The 13,230-nt window shown below is 31.8% G+C and overlaps 1 protein-coding gene across 2 annotated transcripts; it reads left to right on the forward strand.

The window, feature by feature from the left end:
* Positions 1-377: 377 nt before the first annotated feature.
* On the forward strand, positions 378-5,955 carry LOC114186914 (DUF21 domain-containing protein At4g14240-like). Of its 2 annotated transcripts, XM_028074993.2 has the most exons (13): positions 378-700; positions 851-927; positions 1,282-1,365; positions 1,462-1,575; positions 1,986-2,069; positions 2,204-2,275; positions 2,937-3,004; positions 3,825-3,912; positions 4,012-4,085; positions 4,467-4,842; positions 4,938-4,984; positions 5,069-5,150; positions 5,551-5,955. In XM_028074993.2, the coding sequence occupies exons 1-13, from the start codon at positions 478-480 to the stop codon at positions 5,623-5,625; spliced, it is 1,464 nt and encodes a 487-aa protein (XP_027930794.1). In that variant the 5' UTR covers positions 378-477; the 3' UTR covers positions 5,626-5,955. The 2 variants fall into 2 exon arrangements, with proteins under 2 accessions (XP_027930794.1, XP_085531303.1); XM_085675177.1 differs by lacking the exon at positions 1,986-2,069.
* Positions 5,956-13,230: the final 7,275 nt, after the last annotated feature.

Genomic DNA, 13,230 nt, shown 5'->3' on the forward strand with positions numbered 1-13,230 from the left:
AAAAATCTACCTGAAAACATAATTGCTGTAACGAACTTATCCATTTTCATAATTTTTGTTTAAACATATTTTTTAAATACAATAGTGATTTAAGATAATGATATTTTAAACCAATTTTACTTTATTACGTATTAAATTATTTATTTTAATTTTTTTTAATGATGTAATGATTGATTGATGATTAGAATAATAAATTAAAAATAAATAGAAAAAATGAGTTAACATCGTTGATTTACTGTATTCTCGTACCAAATCCGAAATTCTAGTAAGTCCAGTCCCGTCATCCACGTGTAAATTGAATGCACTGAATCGACGCAAAAGGTACTTGATTCCGCCACGTGTTAAAGGAGTTGAATTGGAGGTATAGCATTTGCAAGTCTGCATTTGCAGACAGTAGAAGAAAGGACAGAGAACAACATAGACTTAGAAGAAAAACAAACAGAAGTGAGAAGAAGAAAAATAATACAAAGATCGACTATGAATGTGTTAAGTGCGTTAATGGTGACTCAGGACCAACTCGGAGAACCTGAAGGCACACCCTTCGGATCCGTATGGTGGTTCGTCTACGCCGGCATCTCCTGCTTCCTTGTCATCTTCGCCGGAATCATGTCCGGTCTAACCCTAGGTCTCATGTCTCTCGGACTCGTTGACCTCGAGATTCTTCAGCGCAGCGGTTCTCCCTCCGAGAAAAAACAAGCAGGTTTATACTCTTCCTTTTTTTTTTGTCTTCTATTCCGTTCCTCTGTTTTCGGCGGTCGATTTTTCGCATAACCTAATCGGATTACGTAGTTTCGAGCGCTTTTCTTTGATAACTAAGGAGTTGTACATAATTTTTTATGTCCTTATGCAGCCGTTATACTTCCTGTGGTTCAAAAACAACACCAGCTTCTTGTGACTCTGCTTCTGTGTAATGCTGCTGCCATGGAGGTAGGTAATTTGTTGGATTGCTATGCTCCATTACGTATGAATTTCTATTTATAACTTGTCTGTTGGAGAAGAGGTTATTACAACTCAGTAGACTACTTTACTTTCATGCGATGTTTTACGGGAGATCAATTTGAAACGAGGTCTACTGTGAAACTAGCTTCTTGGGAAAGGTTGTAGGCGCGTAAATTGAAACACTGCCGTGTTATGTAAGAATGATAGACGAATCTTCTTTTTGGATGTTGGAGGTTTTGCGGAGTAATTGTATGTATTGATTATGCATATATACTCTTTGCATTGGCTAGTTGATCATGCCTAATCTTTAAGCAGCTGTTGCTTTGAAACTTGCAATCGCAGGCCCTTCCAATATACCTAGATAAGATGTTCAATCAGTTTGTTGCCATCATTCTCTCCGTGACTTTCGTTCTGTTTTTCGGGGAGGTACGTGGTTTTGTCATATTTTATGGTTCTGTGGTTTACCATCAACACTCGTAAGCAATGAATATTATAGACTACTTTTTTCCTCTCTGGTTTCAGGTTATTCCGCAATCAATATGTAGTAGATATGGTCTTGCTGTAGGTGCTAACTTCGTATGGCTTGTCCGAATTTTAATGATAATCTGTTATCCGGTTGCTTATCCCATTGGAAAGGTAATTAATGATATATTGGATAAATTAGCATCTTTTCTAGTATATGAACAATTGATGCAGTTGATTATGCATTAATGTAGAAGTTATGTTTCCTTGTATTCTATCGGATAACCATTATGATATATAACAAAGTAGAGGATGAAAAGTGAAAATAATTAGCATTTCATGTCATGGCCATGATCTTTTCATGAAACTTCAGTTTGCGAATCGCGTGTATAAGGCTTTTTCTAGTCTTTCTTACATCAGTATGTAAGCAACTGAGTAGTAACGACATAGGATGCCCTTGGTCAAAAACCAGATGATTAGACTCGTCTTTTTTGACAGTAATAGTCCTTTTAAAATGTATATAGGAACAACTTATAGAAAGGTCACGGCATACATTTTCTTTTTTTCACTGATATTTGTTCCAGGTTCTAGACAGGTTATTGGGGCATGATGAGGCTTTATTTAGGCGAGCTCAGTTAAAAGCTCTTGTCTCAATCCACAGCAAGGAGGTGTGAAATTAATATGTATTATTATGAATGATTAGTTGAGGAATCTGTCATGTCAAAATTGGTAAAATTATCCAATTATCACCATTGTAGTCATTGCTGTTTGATTCGGAAATGTTGAATTTTCTTGTTTTCAGGCTGGGAAAGGTGGAGAGCTTACGCATGATGAGACAACAATTATCAGCGGAGCCCTAGATTTGACTGAAAAGGTAAACAGCACATTTCCCCCATGATATATTTTGAATATCAACATATCATCAATATTTCGTATGACACAATGACAGTACAATATAATTTAAAATATGAGATTCATGTTTATAACCTATTTTGTAATTTTATAATTTCAACACCAATTAAGGATGATGGAATGTGGAAACAGGCGAGGGTTGCTTCATGGATTTGATAATTTCTAACTAGTTGTAGCGTATGTGAATTCCCATCACATGAACATTTATGAGAGTAGAATTCCCGTTCAGCATGCATCAAGATGTGAGAAACACCTTATCCAATCAGACTGTTTGTGTCTTCTGTTTTGGATACAAGGAACGATCAAGGGGTTATGGACATGGAATTGGAGATACATGGGTATAAGAAATGCTTAAAAGAGTGTCGTATTTTTTAAATATTCTATAGGCCTATTGAAGCATTACTTATTCTTTTGCAAAATTTTCCATTCAGTTTCCATGATCTTGTATTCTCTAAATTATATATTTTTCTTTGTACTAAACTTTTCTCTTTATTTTTTACCTTTAGTATTAATTATCATACTGTACTATTTTGACATGTGCATGATATATTTTATATATCTGTTTTAGCAGCATACTTGTGTACACCTTTCATTTCTCCAAATATTGAATTTTCTTTGAGCAGACTGCTGAGGAGGCCATGACCCCTATCGAATCAACTTTTTCTTTGGATGTTAATTCAAAATTGGACTGGTCAGTATGCATCTCACTCTATATTTTGGATATTGTAAAGGGACAATTATTAAGTCAAGCATAAAAAGCCCCAATTCTTCATTAATGTGTGCATGTTTGTATTCAAGTATTTGTGATATTCAGAAGAAAAGTCCAAGTTGCACCTTTCAGCACTATATATGTGTGTGTGTGTGTGTAACGGTTTCTTACAGTTACAAGAAGGACATATACTATATTTTCTAAAGTATAAAGTTAACAAGGAGAATGTTTAACAAGTACCTTCGAATGCTGTTCCTATTTCCTAACTGGGTTGTTCCCTTGTCTGATTAGCATCCTTCTCATTAAATCCAGATACTAGCAACTAATGGATGCATTACCCAAGTTACTGAAAACATAGAACTGAGAGATCATGGTCAGAAATTTTAATGCTTGTCGATTTACTTATTAAAACACCTATTATAAGCTATAGCATGCTAAGATTGATCAACTCAACTGACAATGGCGGCAGTCAAGTAACTTATTTTTTTGTGGCAAAGGGGTTGATATTCTTAAATAGAATAGGTTTAAATAGTTTATTCAAATTTGTTTGAAAAATGGATCTTTGAGTGAAGAGGAATTCGTTTGCTTTTATAAAGACTTTTTGATTGCTGAAGATATATTTATTTTCCACTGCTTTTACTGGAACATGTGACTAATATTTCTCTAGGTAGTGTCTCCCTCAATATAAGTAGGACCTGACGTCAGTTGCATACTGAGAGTATAATTATTGGCTACAAAGTATATGTATGTATTCACTCTCTGCAATTTTCACCCCTAACCATTGTTGTGAATCTCAAATCAGGGAGGCAATGGGGAAAATTCTTGCTCGTGGGCACAGCCGAGTTCCTGTGTATTCTGGAAATCCAAAAAACATTATTGGGCTTCTACTTGTGGGTGTTAAATCCTCTCCCGTTGACTTGAATTTAGTCTATCCCTTTTAATTACTTTCTATATTCGCTTTTCTTCACTTAAATTCTATTTAAAATTAGGTCAAAAGTCTTCTCACTGTAAGGCCTGAAACAGAGACGCCTGTCAGTGCTGTTTCCATCAGGAGAATCCCACGGTACATTTGTTAGGGAGTAACTATACTGAGCTAAATTTTAAATGGAGTCACAATTGTGAATTTTACATCTTTGATACACCTTCTTGCAAAGCCCTTTGGCCTTCCAATAGGGACAAAACACTATCGCTTTTAGCTGATTCTCAAATTTAGTTTAATCAAGAATTTGGGTGTTTAAGGATCAAATTCCTATTCGTTTAGTTATAAAGTGTACCCCTTGTCAAGAATCAAGTCTCCTAAAAGCACCAGGAGATTTTGGATATAAGCATGTGAATGATTTTCATATCTTTAACTTTTGATTTATTAATTTATAATCTTGTTATTCTCTTTAAGATTTAATTTCAATACAAGGAATGTGTATAATGTTTTATATTTTATTTACAGAGTTCCTGCGGATATGCCTCTTTACGATATATTGAATGAGTTTCAGAAGGGTAGTAGTCACATGGCTGCTGTTGTTAGAGCTAGGGGGAAAGGAAAGATAATTCCTGAAATAACTGGTGCAGAGACATATGAAAGAAATAAAGGGGTTAATGGGGATTCACAATTGACTACTCCATTACTTCTGAAGCAGGATGATCAGAAGATGGAAAGTGTCGTGGTTGACATTCATAAGTTTTCAAGACCTCCAAGCATTAATAAGTCAACTAGTTTGCAACGTAGTGATGCCACCACAAATGGTTCCTTTTCGGATAACATGGATGATGGTGAAGTGATTGGTATTATCACATTAGAAGATGTATTTGAAGAACTTTTGCAAGTAAATTACAGTATTTTGAGATATTCCCCCATCGTCAGTACGCTACTACATCTTTCTTCTCTCAATATTGATTGCATGTGTTTCCGATGATGCAGGAGGAGATTGTGGATGAGACAGATGAATATGTTGATGTTCATAAGAGGTAATTATCGTCAAATCTTAATCTGCTGACTAGTATGAAACCGCTGTAAATCAGAATTTGAATGTTACCTATTTTATATTTCAGAATACGAGTGGCTGCCGCCGCAGCTGCTTCCTCAGTGGCACGGGCCCCATCAATCCGAAGATTGACTGGTCTAAAGGGAGCTGTAAGTGACAAACTATTAGTCCTTTTAAAAAAAAAATGATTTTAATATCTATTTCATGTTTGTCATAGAATATAATCTTTTTCATTTTAATATGGCCTACTTCTCATGCAACCTTGAATGATTTGTAGGTATGCTAGATACATTGAAATGATTTATATCTTGTTATACTTTTTCCCATGAAAGGCTTCATACCATGACAGCAGACTTAAAATGAACTTATGATGGGTTCAATGAGAACATTAGTGGTTTTTTAGTCGATTCCAAATTTGTATGTCGGAGTGGCCTTGTTTTTCTCATATATATATATATATATATATATATATATATATATATATATATATATATATATATATATTTTATGGCATCAAATAATTTTTGGTCTTGATTTTTAATCATTCAGGGAAGCCAAAGTAAGACAGGGCTAACTGTGAAGAAATCTGCAGAGGAAGATGGATCGAATACAAGGCCACAGTGAGCTCTTTCTCCTATCGGGAGGGGATATTATACGTCCTTTTTCGTGCATAAATAATATATACGAAAGGATATGGTCATACAAAGGTGATAGATGTTATATTAATGGTCAATATCCACCCTTTTTCCAGGAAAAAGAAATCTCATACATCACTCGTTTAAGATAAATTATTCATGCATTCGAAGTTTGAAGTACAAATTTCATCATAAATGAGACAATATGTTATAGGTACGAATAAAATATATAAATTTTTTTGACTTTTTTCAAATAACAAATTAGTTATATGTTTGTATTCTAATTTTCATATAAATGTCAACTAATAATTATACAAAATTTAATCTAATTGTCACCATTGATTTTATTTTGTATGAAGACATTTTTTGACACTTGCAGTTTTTAATGTAACTTTTGACATGTGTGCATTAGTTTATTTTAAACTTTATAATTTAGCATTAACCTCCTTTGACAAATTGTTGTAATATAAAAAAAATGGAAAGGTGAAATTTTCATTATCCAATGTGCATGTTTAATTTAATCACATAGAATTTAAAAATATGTTTTTGTTGTTTGTGTATCTCTTATCCGCATTGTTCTGTTCATAAGTAGTAAGGTTGAAAGTATAAAGAGAAGATGATATCATCCAAAAGGAGGTGAGTGCTTTGCTTCATACATGCTGGCAACAAGGCAAAGATCAGATGTTAGATTTTTGTTGTTTGGAAGAGAAAAAGGGTGTGACAGAGGAATAAAAGGTTTTAGGGAAGTGGTGATATGAGGTAAAAATGGCTTGGAAACTAAAAATAAAAATAAGAGTGAAGTTAGCAAAGTCATGGGGTGAGAATAACAAACCCCAATACACTGTTTTGGTGAAACGACGAGCGGCCACTAGTTTTAAATTCTCCTATCACATCTTATTACTTCTTATTACTTTCTTCATACAGTAAATGTTTATCGTATTTTATATTTTTAAAGATTAAAAACATTTTATATTTTCTCTGTAAAATGGAAAAACATAATACTTACTTAAAATGTAATTAAGTATTACTTTTTTAAACTTGATAAATCAAATATATCTCATATAAAAATTGGTTAAAATCATATACCATAATGTGTAGTCACAATTCACCAAGTCATTTTTGTTTTCACGGTGTCATAACGCAATATTTTAACCTTTTAGATAAAGAGAACACTATTCCTTATTTTATAAAATAATAGATGTTTTGTAATATTTTTATGTATAATCGATTGTGGACATTCATAATTGACTATTTATAATTAGTTATGATTTTTTATAATAATAATAATAATAGTAATAAATATTAAAGCAATAAATAAAACATCCTACTCTTTTATTCATTTATATTGTCATTAAAATGGTTTAATTTTTCACAGTAATTGTTTTTCCTTTTTACTTTTTCTACTTTGGTCCATACCCTTTCGTGTTGTACCATCCAGCGGTACACTTGAACCTGGTGGATGCTTTTGTTATATTCTGCTTTTCAGCGACATTTTTTCATAAACTTCAATTGGTTGCATCGAGCTGAATGCATAAAAATCTTGAAATAACTCAACGAGTGGTTGTTTAGAATGGGAGTTAGAGAAACGTGCTTTACTTTGGAAGAAAATGGAGACCAAAATGACGATCGCGATCAACTCAATGTCCTTTCAAATTTTTTTATCAGCTTTCAATGTCCTTTCATAATCAACTTGGTGGCCATGTTGATCAATTTGAGTTTAGTTTCTTTACGATTGCGCTAATCTAAACAAGTGAATAATTTTTTTCATCGATTGCTTTTATTCATTTAAAATAACAGTCTTTTTGTCCTACTTCTTTATTCTATTGCTTTTCTTCATAATTTTTCCCTTTAAATAAAGAAAACATATATGTTGACATAAATCAAAGAAGTGAAGTTGTAAAGTTAATTAAAAAAATTATTATCTAGATATTTCTTTCAACATATATCAAAAATTCAAAATTGCAAAATGTTTTCTGAGAGAGTCAACAAAAACAACCTCCATAACATCAAACCAGGGACATACTTAATTTGTAATTTTTTTTTTCAACCACCGAAGTCATCTCAAATTCTTTTACTGTGTCTAAGCTGCACTACACCCTTCTGTTATAAACACTGCACTAACATCCTGGACTAATAGAGAAGAGAAAGAACACAAAAGTAACTTTTGATATAGTATTACAATATACATATATCTTCAAACCTAATTGATTGAAGTGGACCATGCTGCTGAATTGGTATGGTATCTTATCTATAACTTTTGCACATAATCAGAAAGCTCACCAGCATACCCTTTTGATGATCTTTCCCTTAATCATCATACACACCTTCATAACCGTTCCTGCCACCTTAGAAGGATCACTATACACCTCCATATGATATAGAATCTAGTTTTCTGCTCCCGAAAGAGCCTTGAGAACCGTTTCCATAACTGAAACTTGGGAGATCTCAATGACAACAAATGTCCTGCCATATGCAGTAAATGCCTTCACAACATAGACGTTCAGCACTTCTATATATAGAAAGGAAGTAGTGGGAGAATGTGAGAAATTGCGTAGTAGGTGTGTGTGTGTGTGTGGCTTGAATAGGTTCAAGTGGAATCTTATATGTCAAAGTGGTCTCTGTCACATTGTCCCCTCCCAAGGTCACTTGAAAAGGACTTGCTGCAATATTCATACTAATACAATTACCAACCCTGTCCGTATTTGCCTATGTATGTTATCTACCACCACCTCTCTCACTTTATTTATTATTTCTTTCATCATTACTTTGTATCTATCTATTCTCTCAGATAGTTTCAATTATTACACATGTATGAAAAATATACAAGTATTTATCTAAACATTCTTGAAATATGAAGTCTGTAATGACAGTCATGTTAATATAAGGACATTAACTTGTAAATACCAATAGCAATTCTGTCTAAGTAACATCAGTTTCTACTGGAATCAGTGGTTTTAAGCATGTTCAAGAATTGAGACAAGACATAAGACATGCAACAAGCATGGAATTACAGCAAAAAGGTTCCTTTGAATATATTATTTTTGTGTTTGTATGTTTCTGAGCCAACACAAACACACACTAACAGATGGTTGCTCCAGGGGGCCAGAGAGAGAAAAAGCGAGATTGAGAGAGAGAATATACACTTCTGAGTTGATCTTAAAACCTCAAATACAGTCTGAAAAAGTTAGATACAAATGATCATTGGTGGCTAAGGATAACAGTCAAATAGAGTAATCCAGTGAGGTAGATACATACAGCACCTAAAACCTGATTGAAAGTACTTCAAAAAGTTGTTTTGGCTAAGAGTACTTATGCCAATTAAGCAGCATAGAGATACAAATCCTCATAATATAAAGCTTCCCCCTTTGCTGCTGCACGATTCTCTTCCACTTGGCATATCTTCTTCCACCCATGTTTCTCATCATAAAACTCTCTACTTGTATAACATCTGTTACTCGATCCGTTGCTACTAATAACTGGTAAGGCACAATATTTATGGAAGGTTAAAATCCGATGTGGCAAGAGGGAATATGCGAATTTGATACACATCCAGATTTGAAATGCCTCATCCAATGTTAATCCTCCACCTGTGCTTGAATTGTATACCAATACACGTGCTTCCAAATTCCATCTTAAATGCATAGCTTTTTAGTTTAACAGTATCGGTCATCGGTGATTGTCGTTTCCACAGAAAAGATTAACAAGTACAGAAAGCACTACCCTTATCTTAAACAGTGACTAACCTCACATCATTATCCTCTCAAACATCAAGCGTCTCTATAACTTCCTTCCTCAAGAATTTCAAATGAGAGACACATGCAAGGGCTTGTATTTTACACCAGCCTTGGGCGATGCTGCCAAAACTTCACGTGAGATTCACACCATGCAGACTCTTGGTCATAATGGGGAGCTTAGTTTGTTCTTCCTCAAACAGGTGAAGAAGCATGTGACTTGTATGCTTGTCAAATAATGTCTCACTGTTTCGGAAAAGATTGGAAAAAGGAAACGCTCCGCGTATCTTATCTTAAAGAAAAAGTATCATAGATAAGATATCTTATGGCATACATGAAACTAATCTTTGTGGACCTTAAGGATTTAATCCACTGATATCCAGCTATCATGGGGCCTAGTAAAATAGTCATGGTGAAATGTGAGCCACGGAGAGGAGTAGGAACAGTGCTGCACCAATGAGAGTGAAGCTAGTTGCTGAAGGGTGAGTATCAGCCATGGGGACATGTTACTTCAAGGGTTGGACTTTTGTGCTGTTTTTTCATCCGAAATGAAAGAAAAGAACACTCCAGGCTGGTGGAAAGTCTCACCCTGTGCCTTCAATTTGTTGGCTGTCTTGTGAAATGCAATAATGAGCAGAGAGAGTGAGATGATATATATTTGCAGTTCATGATGTGACTAACTGAGACCACACAAGAAAAGTACCTTGTCTAACATTCTTTTTATTAGATAAACATCGTGCATGCAGAGAAGTTTTAATCCGTGTGTCAGGAAAACCTGTTTATCAGAGTGATGGAGAAAGATATACTTTGTCCCATTGAATTTGAAACAGTACATGTCTATGTCTAGTCTAGACATGGAACTGAATAATTAGCACATATATAAGATTTTTGTAATAGATCATCAGAATCATCCTTAAAGTAACGAAGTCCAACGTTTATAAATACTAAAAGTTGTTTTTGCATGTGTATCTATAATTCATTATATCTCAGAAGATGGAAGTCCAGAGCACAGATACACCCCTTTTGGAGGTCCTATCATATTCATTATCCTTTTGAACACATCACCAGATTTCGCATTCATCAACTAGGTTAGTAACATAAGTAACATACTATGCACAAAAAAAAAAAGATAATTGGTGTATCAGTGTAGAGAATGATAAAATGATTATCTTCTTAACAGTGAGTTTGAGAATTGTAGTATTTGGCAAGAGAATTGCAATTATGTGAGTAGTGTGATTAGTTATTCACATGGATATGCTGGGGAAGGGTTGTTGAGATCTGAGACTGAACTATCAAGAGTTGGTACAGGGAAAGAAGAAAACTGATGTTTCAGTAATTGTAATGGTCATTTGCAGGCTGGCGGCTGCAGTATGATTAAAATTTGTGATTTTCATGTTCTCTGTTGCTTTCTTCTATTTTTACCTTATCCAAAAATAACACATGATCCTGCATTATGTCCTTTTCTCTTCATCGATTAAGTTTTCTAAATAATTTGTAATGATTCTTTAACTGCTTGTAAACAAAATATTAGTAAGAATTATCGGAAAAAGTCTAAATTTGAGTCAAAAAGTATATACCATATGAAAAAAAAAATAAAGGACTCATTTTTGAAGAAAGATCATTGAAAAAATTCAAGTGTAAATCAAAAAGTTTTATATTAGATAGAAAAGATAAAATTAAACACTATATAAAAATAAAGACTCATAATAACACTACCTTAATGTTTTAAAGGTTAAAGTGGTGTCAAAGGTCTTATATATATAAGACTAATATCATATATATATATATATATATATATATATATATATATATATATATATTATGATGAAATTATTTAATAATTAATTTTGTGGTTTTTAACTTTAATGTAGAATAATTTCAATTGAGCTTTTGGCATGCAATACTTTGATAAATTCAAAGGGAATGTTTCTGATTTTAAATTGGATTTAGAAGAATTTAATGAGTATATAATCTTTGATTTGAAGTTTTGGTTAATTGAATCCATAAGATACTGTTATAAGAGATATATAATAATGGATCACACACTTACGAAAATACGAAAATAGTGTCTTATTCATTTTGTTCAACTTATTATCGGTACTGACAGCACATGATTACATCGTCCTAACCAACAAAAGCGTTGGTACAAGCAAATTATGTTTCAGATAAAGTAAAATACTTCCTAATATAAATAATAAAAAGTGATAATAATTACAAAATTGATCCATACTAAAGTCCCATGTTCTTCATGTGTAGACAAATATAATAAATATTACGTTTTTAATATAATATAAAAAATAATTAAAATAAAAATATGATAACAAAAAATAAAATAAAAAAGTTCATTTAAATGTTTATATATTCTGAAAGTAAATTACTTTAATATTTAGTGATTAATTTTATGAAAAAAATTTAAATTCAATCAATTAACTTATGAATTAATGTTATTATAATTTTTTTTAAAAACTGTTGTGTGAGAAAAAGTTGTGCGTAATTTTTAATTATTTCTAATTTGATAAAATATTTATTTTATAATTAATAAATTTTCAATTTTAATTCACACTCATTTTTTATTAAATTTTAATCAAAATATTTTAGTGATTTATTATATTACCTATTTAATTTTATTTTATGTCATCAATGAAATTAATTAGAAATTTCTCTTTCATTTTCATTCTTTCCCATTTCTACCCTTTTGTCCAAATAACAAGAAACTAACTTCTCAGCAAAAAAAGGTTTACCCGGAAATTTTAGTTGAATAGATTTTGAAAATTTATTGTTTATTTTATCTGTTTCTGACAAATGATTTTTATTGGTTTTATTAAAAATAAGTTAAATGATAAAAATCCGTGGTTATCCATTACATCAATAATAATAATTTCTAATATAGCTATACGTATTAAGTTGGGGTCGTTAGATACTAATCTCGTTACCTAACATATTTTAATAAAATTTATTAAACATACTATCATTTTATATTAACAACATCACATCTTAGATTTTTTTAATATGCATATATAAATAAACAAGACGATGAAAAAGAATACCAATTTAAGTCACTCTGAAAAAATCAAACGATAGAAACTTATTTAAAAAATACAAAAAAAAATAAAATAATGCTTGCTAAATAAAAAATCGAGTAAAAATTCAATTAAAAATATCCAAATTTATAGAAATCTTTAAATTTAATTATAAAGAAACGTTAAGAGAAATATGTAAACATAAAAATTATGTTTTGTAACATTTAAAAAAATATTTTAATTTCAATGCAAAATTTAATACAACTTATAAAAGAAAAAAAAAACACTTAAAAATTCTTCCATCGAACATAATGAAATATTGCTAATTTTCACATTATTATCTCGCTTAATGTCATTGATTAAAATAATACATTAATATTAAAGCTGTGAAAATGAGTTAGAACTCCCAAGTCAATTCGATCCACCATGAGTTTGAGTCGGGTTGAGTTAAAATTTTTTTACAAGATTTCAATACGGATTGATTTTTGACTCAGTTCATCTAAAATTCGGTTCACTCGGGTTAGTTCACAAATCTACAAATAAAGAGTCACACAAATGTTTTTTTGTTAAGTTAGGTTTTGCATTTGGGTTAGGTTAGATTGTTAGGTTGTTTTTTTTAGCCAACACATAAATAATTTGTATTTTTGTGATTTTTGTTTGTATTTGGATTATATTAAAGTTTACTTAGATTTTAATTAGAATTATAATTTAGTTTTGACTGAAAAAAAATAAAAAAAAATTGTTTTTTTTGAATTAAGTAAGTTCGTGAGCTAATCTGTTTAATCTACCAACTTGTTGTGGGTTCGGTTCGAATTTTTTTTTATTCACAATAAGTAAGCTGGG

This window comes from Vigna unguiculata, chromosome 6 (assembly GCF_037176805.1).
Source record: "Vigna unguiculata cultivar grain cowpea cultivar isolate G323 ecotype 2 chromosome 6, ASM3717680v1, whole genome shotgun sequence".
Taxonomy (NCBI): domain Eukaryota; kingdom Viridiplantae; phylum Streptophyta; class Magnoliopsida; order Fabales; family Fabaceae; genus Vigna; species Vigna unguiculata.

What these genes read in the sequence shown, in the direction of transcription:
- LOC114186914 (XM_028074993.2), top strand. Translation starts at nt 478, where the DNA reads ATGAATGTGTTAAGTGCGTTAATGGTGACTCAGGACCAACTCGGAGAA. An exon ending in ACATTATTGGGCTTCTACTT is followed by an intron (nt 3,913 to 4,011) that starts GTGGGTGTTAAA and finishes ATTTAAAATTAG; the next exon opens with GTCAAAAGTCTTCTCACTGT. An exon ending in TGACTGGTCTAAAGGGAGCT is followed by an intron (nt 5,151 to 5,550) that starts GTAAGTGACAAA and finishes TTAATCATTCAG; the next exon opens with GGAAGCCAAAGTAAGACAGG.